Below are 14054 nucleotides of genomic sequence, written 5' to 3' on the forward strand. Positions count from 1 at the left end.
AGACTGACTTCTCTCTCACTGCTTCTATTTACCCTCCAGCCACATCCTCAGGTCACCCCATCCTCTCCTTGTCTTTCCACATTGTGACCTTACCCAACATGCTATTTCTGCTCCAAGGCCTCCCTCTCCTTCAAGAGCCTTTCTGAGCAGACATCATCAGAAAGAATCCCCAGTCTCTGATAAATCATCTATTATTGGGAAGATACTAAAACCCCTAGATAGGAGCTGCTGAAGGCAAGAAACAGGTCATAGTTAAGCTTAATTCCTCCGTAAGGCATGAGACTCTGCCCAGCACCCACTCGTTAAATCACCTTGAGCATAACATCTATTTCATATTAGTACAGGCGACAATCCCAGCGCATTTTCTCCAAGCCCTTAAGTAGTCAAGAGCTGAGATCCCCAATTTTGCACCTAAACAGCAGAGTGTCACAGAAGGAATCTACAGAAGTGGTCTCTCTCAATGTAGCTCTGAAGCAGCTCAGTGTAATAGAGATCAAATGCCGTCAAGCCTAGATTTTGTAAAGTATCATTTTTCCATGTGACCTTAGGCAGGTCTCCTTCCTTCCTGCCTGCCACAGGGCAGTCCAGCAGGGGAGAGAGAGAGAATCTGTCATTTCATCACCATCATTAATCATCTTCTCTGAATACTGGAGGGGTCTGAATGAAACACAGTTCCCGCTCTTGCTGATTAGACATTCTCATAGTGGGGATAACACAGATTTTAAAATATTATAGGACAAAATACGATTAGCGTCTTGAGCAAGGAACTGATAAATTTCGGATGGAGTTCAGAAAAGGATCCCCTGGAAGGAGGTTAATCTGGATGATTTTTAAATCCATTCTTAGCAGAAATCAGGAAAGACATCATGGGGAAAAAGAGGGTATTTGAACCAGACTTTGAAAGATGGGTAGGTTAGACAGACAAAGAAGGAAAGAAGTCTGATAGTAAAAGAAAAGCATCCCATGAGTAGTTAAGATGTTATGCTCTGAGAATGAGCAAGAGAGAAGAGGGAAGGGACAGAAGAAGGCATTGGTCTGGGCCTCCATTTCTTTATCAATAAATGAAGAGGCTGGACCATATGACCTTAAAGGCCCTATGTAAGTGACTCTGTTCATTTGCAGCCTGCACGTGCCCAGCAGTTTTCCAAGCACCACCTGGGCTCTCTCATCTGTGCCATGCCCCGTCCAAGTTGGTGGAGATTCATGGGATCTAAGTAGCTTGAGCATCAGCTGGAGCAAAATGCAATTAATACACTAATCCTGTATTCCAAAGCCAAGCAAGATCATATCTGATTGTTATTGTGCTGGGATTATCCATCCTTGTCCATCAGAGCTGATGACATGAACAGAATCCTGAATTCCCAGATCAGGACCAACTTTGTGTCTCCCACTGGGCCCCAAACAGAACCAGGGCCTGATAAAGTCTCCTTGTTAGAATGGTGGTTCACTGATCTTGCAGCTGGAGAGCTGTTGCTGTTGAGAAAAACCGAAGCCTCTGGTCACTGCACACAGAGCCAGAAGCCAGGGCAAGTGCTGGGGACATGTTTTGGCCCCCGAGCAAGTGCAGGAAACAGGGATGAGCCCTCCTCCTATGCTGGAATCTGAGGACAGGCCATTCCTAATGAGGAGCCTGTTCCCGAGAGGCAGCAGGAGACAGAGTAACTGGAGGAGCCCAGCTCAGACCCAGGCCACTTATTAGCTGTGTGGTCTTGGGGAAGTCACTTAACTTCCCTGGGCCTCCACTGTCCTCTTTTATACAAAATTGCGGGAGGTGGGGGAATAGAAAAGCAAAAAACTGTCTTTCTTAAAGGGTTATTGTGTGGATTAGAGGTACTGTATGTAGAATGCCTAACACAAAGGAAGTCTCAATACATAACGAATATTATCATTAATCTTATTATTATTACACTGTAACATAGGTGCTATGAGGGCCCTGGGGATAAAGAGATGGGAAAGATGGAGTTGTCCACTCTCCTGCAGCAGACAGACAGAAACAATCTCCTCTACTGTGAGACACAGTGAATTAAGTGTTCCAGGAATGGAACCAGAGGAGCCTAGGTCTGCTACAGGCTGATGTTAAGGTTCGCGGAAGGGGACACGTGTGAACGAGTTTAAAGGACAAAAGAAGAGTGCAGTGTCAATAATAAAGAAGAGGGGATCGGTGCAGACAGGCGGAGGAGGTGCAGGACCAAATACAAATGGGTATGACAACCTATGAGTGACTTGGAACACTGGGGACAATTAGGAAGGGGGCCGATGGGTGGTGGGCTCACTGACTCCCACCTGTGGTCTGGGAACACTGCCCATTTTCCAAAAGAACCCTCTAGCTGTCTCTCCTTGCTCCTGCTTCTCTCTTCCCCCAACACACAGGGTCCATCGTGCACTCCCACCTCGGCCAAGCCCTGATGACAACCCAGCAGCCAAAAGCCCAGCCCACTTGGACCAGGGAGCTGCTCCAGGCTTGTCTTCCACACCCAGGCAGATACATCTGGTCCACACATCTGAGCAGTGGCCAAAACTCCCCACTGGGGCCCAGACAACCAGTCAGGATGCTGGTGAAGAGCATGCTGGGAAACTCCCACAAGGAGCCCACATCAATATAATCAGGTCTGGTGGAAATTAAAAGCTATTAGGAACAGGGCCGGATTTATCTTTATATCCAGTAACATGCATTGTAATGGTGATCATGCAGATGGGAAATTAAACCACATCTCAGCTTCACTGGAGGTCTTAATTTTAATTTATGTTTACACACAGCCTTTTGCCCTATTACCCCCGACTCCACACACTCTGTAGAGCCAGTTTACTTCAGACCAAGTCTCCCAGGAGAGAAGTAAGAGGTAGCACTCTGCCAGCTCCTAGGTGAGAGGCTCTGTGCTATTTTACATACATCACTGAAGAGCCTGATGGGAGGAAGTTGACCAGCTCGGGGGGCGGGGGGGGGGGCAGGAAGGAGGAGGAAGAGATGGGCGGGGTGGTAGGTCATGCTGGGGAAGGTAGCAGTTTGGGCTGTCTCTCCAGCCTCTACCTATCTGTGCAAAGCACAGCCCCAAAGAGGCTCAGAGTTTCAGCAGTGGCTCCAGGAGGCTTACCTGCCCCTCCCAATGGGTACAACTGGAAAGGCCAACCCATGAGCCAATACCAACCCATAGGGCTTGCTTAGGGCCCTGGCCTCTGATTCCTTCAACCACTCTCAGAGAGGCCTTGGAGGGCCCCCTCCTCATTTATAGGGGTCTGCAACCACCCCTTCCTCCCAGAGCACCCATCCTCCTAAGGGAGGTGTCTCCTGGGCCCTGAATGGCCCACACAAGCCTCTTGTTCCTCCTTCTGCTCTCTCGCCTGTACCTACTGGCCCTGTGGTTGAAGGATCTGAGACCAGCCCTGCAGACCCAGAGATCAAAGTCAGCACCATTCTCCCTGCTCCAGAAGCTGCCCCAAAGTGTCAGAGGAAAGTCACTCGAGCTGCTAAGGAAATGCATCCTTAACCTCAAGGCAACCCCATCATTATATCTCCCCCATCACCATGAAAAGCCGCTGTCCAACATCCCAGCTGAAGCGCGTGCGCACACACATGGACACACACACAAACACCAGTGTGGTATGGATAGCGAAGTATCCTGTTTTCATGAAAAAATCAATAAGCAATTTGCATTTTCCAAAATTAAAGCCTGGGGCAGGTAGACCCAAGTTCTGGCCCTTTATCTACAGAGCCTGAAGGATGCAAAACTCTACTCTTTCTGGTTCTCATGAATTCCTCTGCGAGGCTGTTCTAATTGGCTGCATGTGCTTTGGGAAGTCCATCCCTGGATCTAAAACGTAGCTACAGAGGATCTAGAATGATGCTGGGTGGAGTTGGAGAACTGGGCAGGGGGTGGGGGGGGGATTTCTCTGAGGCTCAAGGCAAGGAAGAGGTCTATAGAACCGATGTGCACAAAGCCCAGCAGACTGGCGTCTAGCCCACTTCCCTGATAATTATGCCCTTTGGGGCCACCAGCCCAGGCTTGACATCAAAGACAGCCCTGAAGCACCAGCAACAGTGAGCCTGGGGGAAGCTCACTGCCTCCAGCTCCTCCACACAGGAGCCAGGTTAACCTTCGTCTCTCCTGTCTGAGATGAGCGTCTGCCTACCTCACGCCCCCCACGCTCAGCCTACCCCAATGCCTCTGTGCATGCAGTTCCCACATTCTTTCAGAACTCTGCCAATCATCCCTTCACATATCCACGGGACATTTGTCCTGTGGTGCAAGGTGGTGTCTTAGGAGCCACAGGGGTGTGTGCATGAAAACAACCCAGGTTCCACCCTTGGGAAACACAGTCTGGTGGGGCACACAGACCCTGATACACAGAAATATACACCCCACAACAGGAAGCAGCAGGACAGAGAGGAGAACGCTCTCGTCCCCTTATAATTATCATCACAGTCCCAACCCTTCCTCGGTGTGTGGCAGGCAGTATTTGAAACATCTGACACATGAGCTACTTTCATTCTTACTTGATCCTTGTGAAGTGGGTCAATCATCACCCCATTTTATTATTGTTGGGGGAAATGAGCCACCGTGGAGGTAAAAGTTACCCAGAGGGTTGAGTTTCAAGCTCTGGCAGTCTGATCCTAGATTCTGAGCTCTTGGTCATTACACTTCACTCAGTTCTGTGAACCTTTCCCAAATACCAGCACTGACTTTTCACCTTCCTGAGGCCAGGATCCCCCTTGTTTACAGCACACAAGCCTCTGTTGTACTCAGAGTAACTCTTCTTGGATACATTTGTATGGGTGCCAGGAGGCAGTTCCATGTGGGGTTCAGGGCACAGGCTATCCTGGGTTCAGCCCTGCCCTCTGCACGATAAGATGTATAACCCAAAGTCTCTTTACTTCTTGGAGCCTCAGTTTCCTCTTCAGAAAAGTGAAGGGGAAAAAAATACACTTACAGGCTTTTTGTGAGGATAAAATGAGGTCATATATAAGTTTCTTAGCCCAGTGCTGAGCATATAGTAAACATTCAAAAATTATTATTATCTTAATGAATATAATTCTTGGTCTATAAATTCATGTCTATGAGAAAATACCACATTTCTTTATATTCTTTAGATCATCTTTCCATGTGACTACTGGAGAGACAGGACATTCAATCTCCATCCTTACTGGGGCTTCCCCCAGGAGGCACCAAGGTCCAGGGTCTTTCTGGTGCTCACCAGCCTGTTGTCCCTGCCTGCATCAACACTCTGGGTCAAAGGCTGTGTACTTTATGCCTCCTTTGAATATAAGAACCCTATCCTCAGTCTCAGACCCCATGGAGCCACCCACAGCGGACCCTGTGAAGTCCAGCCACTTCCTCCAGCCATACCCACTGAGCAGCCCACAGCACCACCCTGCCTCTGGCATCTGTCTCCTGCTTGTTCACTGCCCTCGGAGGCTCTCCTCCTCAGCCAGAACACCCATCCTAATCTTTTCTGTTCACTTATGGTTTTACAAAAGGCAGGAAGACCAGATATCATCAAGTAGTTTCTGATTCCTGTACAAGATCTGAGACCAGGAGATATAATGGCCTGCCCATTGGCTTGGGACTGGAAAAAGTTCCAAAGGCAAAACAAAAATTAATGTCTCAAAAAAAATCATACCACCTTGGCTGTCAAGATGCTGAAGCACTGGTCTCCCAGCTTCACCTTGGAGCCACTCTAGGAGGAGGAGGTTTAAAACTGCTCATGTCCAGGTTCTACCGCTAGAGTTTCTGATCTGGGATGGGGCCCAGGCACTGGTGTTTTTTCAAAAAGCTCCCCTGGACTTCAGCTGTGTAGCAAGATTAGGAACCCCAGCTTTACTGGTGTCATGAACAGAAGTCTGTCTTCTCCAACTCACCTGCAGAACTCAAGCAACTAGAACCATTTCCTATACACCAGAGAGGAGCCCTCAGTGCTGGAGGGGCACTCAGCGAGCAATCTGGTCAAGTGCCTCCATTTTACAGAAAGGAAAACCAAGGCCCTTGATGGAGAAAGGAAGAAAAAGTGGCAGGGCCTCTGCAATGTACAGCAATGCAGGGAGAAATGTTGGAGCAATGGAAAAACCCCACGGTTTTGTAACTGGAGGCCTGGAGGTATTCTGAGGATCTGAGGTCCTCTCTTGGGGTTTCCAGACCTGTTTTCCTGTGGAAGGGACAACTCTGCATAGGGAAAAGGAACCAGCAATGAAGGGACTGCAATCACAGTGCCTGTAACAAAGAGACCCTACAACACAGAATTAACCCCTTTTTCCAACTCCTGGCACAGCATGAGGCCAGCTAGGATTCTGAAGGGACATCTAGCTCATGAAATAAGAGTCCCACATGCATGCTCACTCAAGTCTGGTCCCCTGAGAATCCTGGGAACATGGACCATATACCAGCCTCTCATCCCTCCTCTCCCCACAGTCTTTCATAGGTAAGGTCTTTCAGCCTTGCCTTTCATCCCTAAGGCCATGGGCCATCACAGACCCATCAGTGTGGTCAGGAAAGAAGGTGAGCCCACTCCTTCGGGGGAGCAGGACCAGCCTGTGTCTTATGGGACCTTCGCGCACACAGGCCACTGGCACATGGGTTTTCAATAGCTCACACAGAGACGCATCAAGCCAAGACTGAAGACACTTTTTTGCCGAAGCATCACCAGAACAATAAAAACTGCTCGCCAGAACCAACCTCAAGAGCTGGGTGAGCTCAACCACCAACTCGGCTCCTCTGATTTTGCACCCCACCTCTGCGCCCTTGCCTGTGCAGCGCCCCGGTCCTTTCTTACCTGGGACGATGGCGACTGTGTCTTTCTCCCAGGACACAACGCTAACGTATTCCTGCACTGAAGAGGGGATGAGGCACTTGAAGACGGCCACGCTACCACGCATCGACCTTTGATCCTCCACCCGGACGGTGTAGGGTTCCCTGAAAACTGCAGACAGATTGCAGGGCGGAAAGAAGAGGGTGTCACAGGCTGGGCTGGGACAGGGTGGGGGACCTGAGAAAGCCAATTCTCAGCACCCCAGGCCTCACCCACCATCACTTCTTCTCCCACATCCCACCTGGCCCACCCAAAAGTTCCTGCCACGGAACTCATTCCTGCCTTGTCCAGCAACCTCCTCCACTCCCCACTCTCCCTCAGAAACACCCAGCCTCCCTCTACAAGACCGTAACTCCACCTTCTAGCCTTTCCAGTTTTGGTGAGTTTTAACAAAGTGCATTAGGTTGCACAGGCCTGGAGGGCAGCACCCCCACCCTGCAATAGGATCATTTCAATAAGGGGATGTGTGCTTTATAAGGAAAAGTACCAGAACGCCTCTAAGGAAACCACACTCAACTTTCTACGTTATTCCCGGACCCAGGGTGGTAACGGTTTGGGGCCCGGTGACCATCACATGCCGAAACAAGAACCGTGAGACACGATCTAACAACAGATGTTTCTGTGTGCCACTTCAAAGTGAAAGGCAGCCTGGGAAAACGTAGTTAACACGCACAACTTTCTGTAAGGCTCAGGGGTTTATAAGAACAATGAGAGAGAATATTTGAAACAGTGAAGATCTCTGAAAATGCGGAACGCCAGTGACATGGGCAATCTCCAAGATTCTCCCAAAAGAAGCACCTTGCTGCTCTCTCTCCTGACCTGACACCACCTACAGCCTGACCTTCAGTCCTGGTCCTGCCTTCAGATGACCCCTGCTTCACCGTGTGCAGTGGAGGCCTCCTGCCTCGGTCCCAGGGCTGGTTTCTGGGGCACGGTCACCTGCAGGTGCTCTGCCTGTCCGGGTTCCTGGGTGGGCTGGACCAGCCTTGGGGTAGAGCTGAGGGGCCCGCCTCTGTCTCTCTCTGATCCTCCCCTGCTTGGCCTCTCCCCAGGGCCCTTCTCCATCCTTCCATGTCTCCTCTGCCAAGCAGAGCTGGTGCAGCCAGAGCCCCACTGCCTCCCGACCTTGTCCCTCAGCAGGCACCTGGGCAGCGTGCCCTCCTGCTCTCCCTGCCATGGTTGCCAGGGTGATGCTCAGGGCCCAGCAACCCCTCCGGCTGTGCACCTGCAGCCCCTGTGGCTTCATCAAGAGCTTCTTAATTGGCTGCGTTTCCCATCAGGCCAGCCCCGTCCAGTCCTCTCCTGGCCTTTTTTCTTTCCCTCCCCGTGGCTGTGATGGGAAGACGCACAGTTGAAATGGAGGAGAGCGGCGTGGAGGGAGGCACCCCCAGCTCTGTGGGGCTATGGTCCCCCCGCCCTTCTGTGCGCTGGACGTGGCACTGCCTGCGGATGTGAGGAGAGCACAGAGAGACTAAAGAGAGGGAGCAGAGAGGAGGGGGAAGGGCTGGGGCAGTCCCCCAGGGCCAGCAGAGGCCCATGGCTAGCAGAGGCCCATGGCTAGCAGCATCAAACAAGCCACCCCTGCCGCCATCTCTGAGCAGCGCTGTAACCCTGGACAAGAGCTAATGATCATTCTGAAGCCTCTCCTCATTCATAAAAGGAAACAATACCAGCAGCATAGAGCAGGCCTGGCACATGGAAAATACTAAAGCAGTGCTGCTTGTCATTACAGCTACACCTCTGGGATCAACTGGTGAGATGACCTTGGGCAAGTGGCTTAACCTTTGTCTTAGACACCTCACTGTAAGAAACACCAGACAGGATTATTGTGAAAACTGACATCTAACCCAGTAACATTCAGGTAAACAGGAAATAGGGCATCGCTTGCTGTTAGCTCAATCCTCCAGGCTGTGGAGGCCAGAACAGGCCTCCAAACCATGGCCTCAGGGCTCCCAGTCCAGCACCTGGGCCCTCTTAGGGGAAGAGTACTGGCCCCAAAGAGAGGGTCCACGTGGAGCCCCAGAGGAGATAGCTAAGCATGGCCCTGGGGTGCTAAGAGCTCAGACTCTTCCTCTAAACAAACCAGCAGGATGAAGTCTGCGCTCAGTTACTTGGTCGTATCTAACTCTTTGTGGTCTCATGGACTGTAGCCCAGCAGGCTCCTCTGTCCATGGAATTTTCTAGGCAAGAACACTGGTGCAGGCTGCCATTTCCTCCTCCAGGGGATCATCTTCCCAATCCAGGGATCAAACCTACATCTCTTACATCTCCTGCGTTGGCAGGCGGATTCTTTACCACTGAGCCACTTGGAAAGACCAATGGGGTAAAGATCAGCTCTTTAATTGAAAACTGTCAACCCAGCTCACCCCCTGTATACACCCATTTCCTACTACTTGGAACTTCGTACATGTGAGAGGCTGCTGTAAGGCAGAAGGATCTCAATGCAACTGAGCATTGTCTCACTGGACCATCACACAGTGATGAATGGGGTGAAGTGAAGTGAATTCGCTCAGTCGTGTCCGACTCTTTACAACCCCACAGACTGTAGCCCACCAGGCTCCTCTGTCCATGGAATTCTCCAGGCAAGAATACTGAAGTGGGTTGCCATTTCCTTCTCCAGGGGATCTTCCCGACCCAGGGATCAGACCCAGGGATCGAACCCGGGTCTCCCGCATTGCGGGCAGACGCTTTTAAGCTTTGAGCCAGCAGGGAAGCCCTACGAATGGGGTAGGTGCTGGCAATTAGCTTTGCAGCCCGACCCAGGGATCGGACCCAGGGATCGAACCCGGGTCTCCCGCATTGCGGGCAGACGCTTTTAAGCTCTGAGCCAGCAGGGAAGCCCTATGAATGGGGTAGGTATTGGCAATTAGCTTTGCAGAGGCAAAGCTGAGGCTCAGAAAGGTGTGTTTTGCACCTAAGGTAAGTTGCTAAGAGTCCCAAGAATAAAACAACTTTTCTTGAGGGGCTGACTCTTTGCTAGGCCAGGAAGTCAGAGCAGGATCCATCCCTAGGCAGGCAGATCCAGAAGACTTCCCTGAAAACCTCTCTCTGCTGCCCAAAACAATCACCAGGAAATATGGTGCACCTAAGGCTGGGGGCCATTGTAATGGGCTAGCTAGAACACTACCTGTCCTCTCCCACCCAAAATGCCTAAGAATCATTCACGAAACCTCAGTGTTTTATTACTATTTCCGGCACACTGCACAATGGATTAGAACACACCAGCATATCATGACATCCTAGTAGAGACTGGCTAATCTAAGCCACTGTCTTGTCTCCAGACCTAACAAAGAGAAATGAGACTTTCTAGTTTCTATAAAGAGACCAGTTGAAAAGCCCTCACTTCCTTGCCTCCGTCAACTCTTCCCAAGACCAAAATCCTTCACTGCTAAGAGTTTTCCATCATGGATTTTACCTAAATGTCTGTCCTCACGAGACACCTTATAGTCAGATGTCCATCAGCAGTGGAATGGATAGGTAAAGTGCAGGATGGTCAGATGAGACTCCACGGCAATGAGAATGAACAACCAATAACTTTGCACAGCAGTAGGGCTAAACCCTGTACTCTTGCCTGGAAAATCCCATGGATGGGCTACAGTCCATGGGGTCGCTGGGAGTCGGACAGGACTGAGCGACCTCACTTTCACTTTTCACTTTCATGCATTGGAGAAGGAAATGGCAACCCACTCCAGTGTTCTTGCCTGGAGAATCCCAGGGATGGGGGAGCCTGGTGGGCTGCCGTCTATGGGGTTGCAAAGAGTCGGACACGACTGAAGTGACTTAGCAGCAGCAGCAGCAGCAGGGCTAAGCCCTACAAACAACAGTGAGCAAAAGACTCAAGAGAACAGGTGCTATAGGACTCCAGTTAGAAAAAGTGCAGCAACAGCAAGCATCTATCTTGTTAGAAGTCAGGACTGTGGATTCCCCAAAGGGTGGAGTGACTGAAAAAAGGCACGAACAGGCTTCTGAAATGCTGATACCGTCATCTGGATATTAAACTTGGTGAAAATTCATCAATCTATATACTTAGGCACATTTCTTTTTATATATTCTATTTCAATAAAGGGTTTTTTTTTTTTTGAAGTTACTGAATGTTTTTCATGAATCGAGTACTAAAATGAACACATTACTTAATTTAAACAGGTGTTCTCTCATTGAACCAACACATATAGTGATGAATGGGTAGATGCTTACATCAGCTTTGCAGGTGAGGAAGCTGAGGCTCAGAAAGGTGTGTTCTCTGCCCAAGGACACACAGTGCTCAGTTGCTCAGTCATGTCTGACTGTTTGCAACACCATGGTCTGTAGCCCGCCAGACTCCTGTGTCCATGGGATTCTCCAGGAAAGCATAACTGGAGTGGGTTGTCATTTCCTCCTCCAGGGGATATTCCAGACCCAGGGATCAAACCTGAGGCTCCTGTGGCTCCTGCACTGCAAGCAGATTCTTTATCCCTGAGCCACCTAGGAAGCCTTCAGAACACACAAGAAGTGGCAGAGCTAAACAACACAACCTTCCTTGAAGGGCTGCCTTCTTCCCTGTTATACTCGTCCTCAGAATGGATGCTGCCTGCTCCCCATTCCTGCCACGTAGGGGAGCCCGTGTCTGGTCCTTTACCTGCTTTGACGCGGATGTTGGGGCTCCGGATCTTGCCGGCAGCGTTCTCCGCGGTGCAGAAGTAGTCATTGTCGTGGATAAAGCTATTGAAGGCGGAGGGGGAGAAGGGGTAGAGCTGCAGCGTCCCGTTGGCATGGACGTGCCGGATGTGCGGCACGTCGTAGATGTCGTCCCCCGTGGCCAGGTACCATCGAAGGGCCGCGCTGGGGGAGCCCGCGGCCGGGCAGGGCACCACCACCCCCACGGAGCTGGAGAAGGTCACCTGCTGCAAGGAGTCATTTACAAAGTAGAGGCTGGTGCCGACATCTTCAGGGCGGGCTGCGGGAGGGAAGAGAGGAGGAGAGCAGAGAGGCCAGTTAGTGAAGCTAAGGATACCCTCAGGGTCCACAAAGCCTGCAAAGGCCAGCACGCATTCATAAGACGTCGGAGCACCAGCCATTCAGTAAGTACTGCTGAGCACTGACTATACACCAGGCATTGGCAAGGATGAGAAAGAGACAGTTGCCACCCTGCAGATGCTTCCAGCCTAGCACAGGGACTGCAAAATGTTGAAACGGCTCATTCTCCACACCAAGCCAAGTCCAAAGCCATGGTCCACTCCCAGGCATCCACAGTATGAGAGATGCTGACATTGCTTAGATACGGGATGTTTATTGAGCACCTATTAGATGCAAAGATGTTCACACCCAGTCCCCCAGTCCATCTTCATAATCCTGAGAGGGGCTGGCACGGTGTTACAGAAATTAAAATGGAGGAAGTCTTGTTCAGGCTTCAGAAGCCGGAGAGCAGGCCTCTGACCTGCCTGGACACTGCCCGGATTCTGTGCCTGCCTGGAAACACAACTAGTCAGGCAACATTTTAGGTAAGAAAGGGTGTGGGTCTTGGAATTCTTGAGCACTTGGAGGGCAGGCCAACCTCTTGGGGGTCTAACAAAATCTTATGACTCACAATGTGAAACAAACAGTGTTGTAAAAAAGGTTAACGGAGAGCCAGAGCTGCATTTTTGTGCAAACTGATGATGACATCAGTTTGTGGCCCAGGATTATAAGCAGGAACCCCCTGCAAGTTGTAGTCTCACCTGTGGAGCGGACACGTTGCCCAGGACCTTTTCCTCATCGGGACTCCAGATTGCTGTTACTTGGGACTTCCCAGCATGCCGTTTTAAGCCTGAATGTTGGTGGGCCCAATTTGGTGGTGTAGTGCTGCTGTTGTTATTGCTGTTTAGCTGCTAAATCATGTTGACTCTTTGCGACCTCATGGACTACAGCCCACCAGGCTCCTCTGTCCATGGGATTTCCCAGACAAGAATACTAGAGTAGGTGGCCATTTCCTTCTCCAGGGGAGTCTCCCTGATCCAGGTGGGTTCTTTAACACTGAGCCACCAGGGAAACCTGTACGTGCTGTTCTCTACTGTTTCTCTTTCTCTTTTCTTTTAATGACTGTACATTGAAATTAAGTTAAATAATTCTCTATTAAATATTGAAGTCATGTATTTGTATGTAATGAGTGGTTTCCTTTGTTAACAAATCCTTCAAACCTAAAATAAAGTAAAACTTTTGGCAAAACATATGGCCTCTTTTTTATCATTCCCTTTTGGAGGCTAAGCACAGTTACGTGATTTGCCTGAGATGACAGAGCTAATAAGCTATAGAATTGGAATCTGAACCCAGTGCTCTACATAGGATCTTAGCACACTTTCTAACATACCAGAGCCACAAGGTAAAAGGTCTGAGACCATGTTCTAAGAGGAAGGGCTCACAACGTGGGATGCTGCCCGGATGAGAGAAGACTGCAGAAGACGCTGGGAGCCGTCTTTCCCCTCCAGAGCTCAATTTGGAAAATGTGTTGTCCCGAGGGATGGGATGAGGATTGGTTGCACCATGAGGAGATCAATCCAAGCTTAGGAATAAGAGATATCACCACCTCCCGCAGGTTCTAAAACCATCCCTGACACTGACCGACTATGGAATATACTTCCCCTCTCTGACCATCCGTTCCTTCACTCATGAAATGGAGGGAGGATCCATGAGACTGCAAAGACCCCATGAGTCTCTGACACATCGCCGCTGCAACACTCGATCACACAGGTGAACATGCTCACGACAGCAGCTACCTGACAACGTCAAGGCCGCCTGACAAGGAGGACAGCTGTCTGCAACACTCAGCCCAGCACAGGACCTCGGTCTCGCCTGCCGTTGTGGGTAACAGCCCTGCCTGATGGAATCAGGACCTTCCCTCCCTACCAAGCAGCCTGCCTCCTTAGGAAGGGCCACCTCTCAGCAGGTGGAGGCAAACCCAGAGGAAGAGGGGCCCAGTCCCAGGTCTCCAGCTGGAAGCCACTCCTTCTCTACCAGGAAGATCAAGGAGCAACCAAACGATTCTACTGCTTGTTTAAAGAACGTTGCAGGGGACCCAACTTGACCTCAATTTCCACAACTTTATCAGGAGGGGGAGGGCCTGCATCCAGACCATATTAATATTCTCAGCTTAACTCTGAGCGAGCCTCCGGGGAGAATATACCGGGCAGCTAGTTGAGGAAGGCCATTAAGGCTCATTGGTCAGAGCAATTCACATCAGCTCATAAAAAGCCGTGATGAAGCCATTAGCAGCAGAGCTGGAAAACACATCCCTGGGCTCCTTG

At 50.4% G+C, this 14054-nt stretch overlaps 1 protein-coding gene across 3 annotated transcripts in view; it reads right to left on the reverse strand.

The window, feature by feature from the left end:
* DSCAML1 (DS cell adhesion molecule like 1) overlaps positions 1–14054 on the reverse strand; it is a 364102-nt gene that overhangs the window by 335161 nt on the left and 14887 nt on the right. For all 3 annotated transcript variants that reach the window (XM_027979838.2, XM_042232660.2, XM_042232661.2), the window contains exons 2-3: positions 11414–11731; positions 6763–6909 (exon numbers count right to left, since the gene is read on the reverse strand). In XM_027979838.2, coding sequence (XP_027835639.2) covers positions 6763–6909; positions 11414–11731 — 465 coding nt within the window. The remainder of the gene's footprint in view (positions 1–6762; positions 6910–11413; positions 11732–14054) is intronic.

The sequence above is a fragment of the Ovis aries genome, chromosome 15, assembly GCF_016772045.2.
Source record: "Ovis aries strain OAR_USU_Benz2616 breed Rambouillet chromosome 15, ARS-UI_Ramb_v3.0, whole genome shotgun sequence".
NCBI lineage: Eukaryota > Metazoa > Chordata > Mammalia > Artiodactyla > Bovidae > Ovis > Ovis aries.